Source organism: Phyllobates terribilis, unplaced genomic scaffold (genome assembly GCF_046119375.1).
Source record: "Phyllobates terribilis strain yellow unplaced genomic scaffold, ASM4611937v1 Scaffold_4__5_contigs__length_816908805, whole genome shotgun sequence".
Lineage (NCBI taxonomy): Eukaryota > Metazoa > Chordata > Amphibia > Anura > Dendrobatidae > Phyllobates > Phyllobates terribilis.
The window spans coordinates 513,100,826-513,106,825 of record NW_027362764.1 but is presented as its reverse complement, the minus strand read 5'-3'; the positions used below and the strand labels follow the sequence as shown (position 1 = coordinate 513,106,825).

The following is a 6,000-nucleotide window of genomic DNA, read 5'->3' as shown; positions in this document are numbered from 1 at the left end:
TTAAATATCATATGGTCATAAGTATTCAGACCCTTTGCTCAGACACTCATATTTAAGTAACATGCTGTCCATTTCCTTGTGATCCTCCTTGAGATGGTTCTACTCCTTCATTGGAGTCCAGCTGTGTTTAATTAAACTAATAGGACTTGATTTGGAAAGGCACACACCTGTCTATATAAGACATCACAGCTCACAGTGCATGTCAGACCAAATGAGAATCATGAGCTCAAAGGAACTGCCCAAGGAGCTCAGAGACAGAATTGTGGCAAGGCACAGATCTGGCCAATGTTACAAAAGAATTTCTGCAGTGCTCAAGGTTCCTAAGAGCACAGTGGCCTCCATAATCCTTAAATGGAAGAAGTTTGGGACCACCAGAAGTCTTTCTGGACCTGGCCATCTAGCCAAACTGAGCAATCGTGGGAGAAGAGGCTTGGTGAGAGAGGTGAAGAAGAACCCAAAGATCACTGTGGCTGTGCTCCAGAGATGCAGTAGAGAGATGGGAGAAAGTTCCACAAAGTCAACTATCACTGCAGCCCTCCACCAGTCGGGCATTTATGGCAGAGTGGCCCAACGGAAGCCTCTCCTCAGTTCAAGACATATGAAAGCCTGCATAGAATTTGCTCAAAAACACATGAAGGACTCCCAGACTATGAGAAATAAGATTCTCTGGTCTGGTGATAATTCTAAATGGTATGTGTGGAGAAAACTAGGCACTTCTCATCACCTGCCTAATACAATCCCAACAGTGAAACATGATGGTGTCAGCATCATGCTATGAGGATGTTTTTCAGCTGTAGCGACAGGACGACTGGTTGCAATTGAAGGAAACATGAATACGGCCAAGTACAGAGATATCCTGGATGAAAACCTCTTCCAGGGTGCTCTGGACCTCAGACTTGGCCGAAAGTTCACCTTCCAACAAGACAATGACCCTAAGCACACAGCTAAAATAACAAAGAAGTGGCTTCAGAACAACTCTATGACCATTCTTGACTGGCCAAGCCAGAACCCTGACCTAAACCGAATTTAGCATCTCTGGAGAGACCTGAAAATGTCTGTCCACCAATGCTCACCATCCAACCTGAAGGAACTGGAGAGGATCTGCAAGGAAGAATCGGAGAGGATCCCCAAATCCAGGTGTGAAAAACTTGTTGCATCATTCCCAAGAAGACTCATGGCTGTACTAGCTCAAAAGGGTGCTTCTACTCAATACTGAGCAAAGGGTCTGAATACTTATGACCATGTGATATTTCAGCTTTTCTTTTTTAATAAATTTGCAAAAAATTCTATATTTCTGTTTTTTTCAGTCAAGATGGGGTGCAGAGTGTAAAATAATGAGAAAAAAATGAACTTTTTAAGAATTTACCAAATCACTGCAATGAAACAAAGAGGGAAAATTTAAAGGGGTCTGAATACTTTCCATACCCACTGTATTTTAACTGAAGTACAGGTGTAAAATAATAACTTTTTTAGCGCAAATGTTAGAACGTTGAGTCGCCTTTTCCAGTGGCCAGTACATATGTTTTCCTAGTTAAATAAATGTATTGTGCTATTTTTCATAAAACATTTGTGAATATGAATGGAGAGATAAGGGCATTTGATGTTTGTGATTATGAGTGAAGAAGATGCATTAATTCATCAATGGTGGATTAGTGTATAAATACAGAAAATGTAGAGCAAGACAACACAAGACCATTTCCACTTGAGTGTAAGACTCTCTCGGTCATGATTGATCTGATGGGCGCATCACTTAAAGGTAATTTTTTTTGTTTTTTTTCTATTTATATTTTCTATACTTTTTTTTTATAGTAGCTGTCTAAGAAAACAGCTTGCACTATTATACATAACTCCATACTTGACAGTTTTCATTTACTTTGAAAATTCTTAAAATAGGCTATACTGATCATAGGCTAAAATTCTATTTGATCTATATTCAACATATAAGCTTTTCAAACCCAAGCCTTAACATGTTTTTTCATTTCGTTTAAAGGCGTATTTATAAAATACATTTTATCAATAATGGCAGCTGTCACTGAGCTTTGTACATAAAACATATGTATGCAAATTTCTGGGACATTATTTAATAAATATATATTTTGAGATGAATTCATGGAAATGATTCATGATAGAAAAAAAGAGCAGCATGTCAAGTTCACTGTAAGGAAAATTCATTTTCTTTGTAACTTCAAAGTTTTTCCATTTCTTTTAGTCTCATCTTTTGTTCATTTATTTATGTAATTACATTCTGTTTTTGTTTTTAAGGTGTAGTGCTAATTATATTAGCAGGGTCCAGTGCAATACTAGAAAGAAATGGGGTTATCTCACAACCAATATGTCCAAATGGCGGACCCAACTGTCAGATCTCCACTGGAGCGCTCTTTGATCGTGCGGTGAAACTTTCACATTATATTCATTCGCTTTCATCAGATATGTTCAATGAATTTGTAAGTATAGTAATTAAACAGATATTTAGGGTATATGCACATGACATATTTTTCAGGCAGATTCTACTCAGAATCCACCTGAAAAAGAGCAGCAAACACGCCACATAAAATGAACCTAATGCACAGCAATGTCAAATTGACATTGCTGTGCACATGCTCCGTCTTATGTCAGAAACCTTGAAGTGGTTAAAAGATATGACATGCTCATTCTTTGGGCAGCTTCTGCTGGGAAACTGTTCACTCTCATTACTTAACAGTATAAAGTGAAAGCTCTCGCAAGAACGAGGGGAAATCTGCCATAGAGGCCACCCAAGGAAGATGCCCAATGTGTTCTCCAGTACTTAACGGTGATGTCCAGAGCTTAAACATTGGTGGCCTACCCTCAAGATAGGTCATCAATGTCTGATCAGTAGGGGTGTGACAACGGATATCCCTGCTGATCAGCTGTTCCTGGTGTCGTTTAAAGTGCTGTACAGCACAGTTACATCAACGGAATAGTGTTCGCTGCCGGGTATTGCATATTCAACTCCAATTGATTTGAATAGGTGCTGAATGTGCAGTACCCAGCAGCGGCCAGTATACAGTCGACAGAGCTGTGCTGTGCAGCTCCGTAACTGAGCAGTTCAGGCCGCCGCCAACACCAGAAACAGCTGATTGACACATTGATAGTTCATGCAGTATGAGTTGGTAGAGTCCTATCCACTTAATTCTTTCATGCTAGTAATTCAATTCACTTTTGCGTATAAGAATATTTGGGTAATATATTTGGCCATTGAAATCTTCGTATTAGCTCGTCATACTAAAATATGAGTACAGGCTGCTGATATCTAAACCTGGTCCTTTGCTCTGGCAAATGCAAGGCCTGAATGAAGTGGTACGTACCTTCCTGAATATTAAACGTAACACCCTGCACCAGGTATTATACAATCTTTTAGCATTGCCCACTTTTGCTTATCACACCATATTTGTGATGTACATGTACATACATAACTAGAAGGGGTTAAAAGGATCTTTAGTTTTAACATGTAATAGTCATTGTACTGACTGTTGGACTCTGTTTATACAACCATATTTTTAGTCTGAATGCTGTCCAAGGAAAAAACTGACAGCTCTTGGACCATTGTTATTCAATAAGGGCTAGTCAGATGACCCCTTTTTTAACACGGTCCGAACGTCTGCCTGAAAAAAATTGCAGCAAGCACTATTCTCTCATGTTTCTCAGACTAAATTCACCAATTCAAGTCTAGGGGTGTGCAAAATAAATCATATTCAATACAGGCCAACAGTATAGCATCAATTTTTTCTGGATACATTGCAACTGCTTAATATAGAAAACTGTGCTTGGTCTTATAAATTTTAATAACTGCTCATGTATAAAAATTGCAGATTGCATAATTATAAAAATGCAGAAGAAAAAAATGTCTATTATTTCTGGTTAAAAATCAGATGAATTTTTTTATATGCTCACGTCAACTTAGCCTATTAACAATTTGGTACCCAAGTAGAGATTTCAAGTTTCATTCCCTTGTAGAATCTTATTGTTTGCATTATACCTTCATCTGCCTCTATAAACAAGCTGCAGAAATTGACTTCTATTTTACTTATTAATGAAGCTTGTAGTTTGAAATACACAGTGTCCAATGGTTGCATCTTGTCCATAGAAGTAGCTAAGTCAGTATTCATGTATAAATCCAAACACACACAATCCATACAGGGTGCCATCTGGCAAGACATTGGAAAGCCCAACAAGTAAATTAAACTGCATTGCTAATTTGATACCATTTCCTACTGTTCATTATTATCATAGAACCTGTCAAAGTTATGAAATCCTAGCTTTTAATTATTTAGGTTTTACAATTTTAGTTTAATTTTTTTACAGGATGAAAGGTTCACCCCAGGTCGCAGGTTTCTAGCAAAATCTAGAATGAGTTGTCATACTTCTTCACTAAATACCCCAGAAGACAAAGAGCAAGCACAGCAAATACAAGTAAGACTCTTATAGGATCTATAATTAAAGGAATTAATAAATACTCATTGTCTTACTGTTAAATTGAAGCTCAACCTTTGGAACCACCTTAATGAGTTAATTGAACAACTGCATACATACGAATTATGCAATATAATATTTTCACCAGATATAGTAATTTTAGCTTTGGAAGAATGCTTTGTAACAAAGTATCCTACTAAATATGTATATTTATTTTGTATTTCTGCAATAAAGCATGAAGACCTCTTGAACTTAGTGCTGAAAGTTCTGAGATCCTGGAATGACCCCTTGCTTCACATGGTTTCTGAAGTTCAGGATATACGAGAAGCACCAGACACCATTCTCTGGAAAGCTGTAGAAGTAGAAGAACAAACCAAACGTCTCCTTGAAGGAATGGAAAGGATAGTTGGAAGGGTAAACCTAATAGACTATGATCATAAGAATGATAGCTCATGTCAATTAAATTGAAATACTAGACACAAGTAATACAGTGGCTCATCAATCAATCTTCTGTTTCTAGATTCATCCAGGTGATTTAGAAAATGAAGTCTACTCTCCGTGGCCAGGTCCACCAGCCTCTCTACCAGGAGATGAAAATTCACGGCTTTTTGCATTTTATAACCTTCTTCATTGCCTGCGAAGAGATTCACATAAAATTGATAATTATTTGAAACTTTTAAAATGTCGTCTTATACATGAAGGCAACTGTTAAGTTGTGACACATCTATAATTTACTAGAAAATGAAAGAAAATGTGATACTATCTAAACAGCAACTTTAAAGCTGAATCTTTCAGATGTTTCTTTTGTTGCTTTGTTTCAATTAGATTAATACAGTATAAACTTCTAGATTCCTGTTTATTCATTGCATGGCTCATAATAAAACAAATGCAAACCCAAGTTTTCATTCTCTTTTTTATTCTATTTTGTATAGTATTTTTTAACCCTTTGTTTTAATGTCAGTGGTTTTGTTTTACACTGCATCTCATTTAGCATGTTTATTGCTTTCTCTGAGTTATAAGCTGCTAATAATATGTCAGCTTTAAATAGTAAAAAAAATGGTAGTTGTGCCATCAGGGTTATCAGTGTGTCATTAGTGTGTGATCCGTGAGTCAATTTTTACCATCAGTGTGTTATCAGTGTTTTTTAAGGATGGATAAAGAAATTAATAAATGACAAAGCTTCTCCTATACTTTGCAATGTTAAACACGGACAGCACATGGATGACACATGGATGGCATGCTGTGCTTGTTTTTCACAGACCCATAGACTTGTATTGGCACTTTTCATCCTTGATACCAGAAAAAAAAATGGACATGTCCCGGTGTATTTTGCACATGGTCAGTGAAAAATATGGACATGTGAACAGGACCATAGATTATAATGAAAATGTATTCCCATGGGCAGAATACTACTCAGACAACACAGGGCGAGGGTAAAACAGCGTGGCAATGCTTTATTGAACCAGCAAAAGACAATAACATATAGAACAGTCCCAGCAAATACACAAAATGGTGCAAATTACAGTCTCACCCTTCCGCTGACTCATCAGGATTAGAGCCTCTACGATT

General features: G+C 37.1%; 1 protein-coding gene across 1 annotated transcript; it reads left to right on the top strand.

Annotated features, from left to right (window-relative positions):
* Window positions 1–1,665: 1,665 nt before the first annotated feature.
* On the top strand, window positions 1,666–5,329 carry PRL (prolactin). The gene is made up of 5 exons (XM_073676693.1): window positions 1,666–1,756; window positions 2,263–2,444; window positions 4,324–4,431; window positions 4,666–4,845; window positions 4,952–5,329. Exons 1-5 carry the CDS (start codon window positions 1,726–1,728, stop codon window positions 5,141–5,143), a joined length of 693 nt encoding a protein of 230 aa, XP_073532794.1. The 5' UTR covers window positions 1,666–1,725; the 3' UTR covers window positions 5,144–5,329.
* Window positions 5,330–6,000: the final 671 nt, after the last annotated feature.

Coding starts and splice junctions, on each gene's coding strand:
- PRL (XM_073676693.1), top strand. CDS start 1,726: ATGATTGATCTGATGGGCGCATCACTTAAAG. Junction 1,757..2,262: donor GATGGGCGCATCACTTAAAG/GTAATTTTTTTT, acceptor TTTGTTTTTAAG/GTGTAGTGCTAATTATATTA. Junction 4,846..4,951: donor TGGAAAGGATAGTTGGAAGG/GTAAACCTAATA, acceptor TTCTGTTTCTAG/ATTCATCCAGGTGATTTAGA.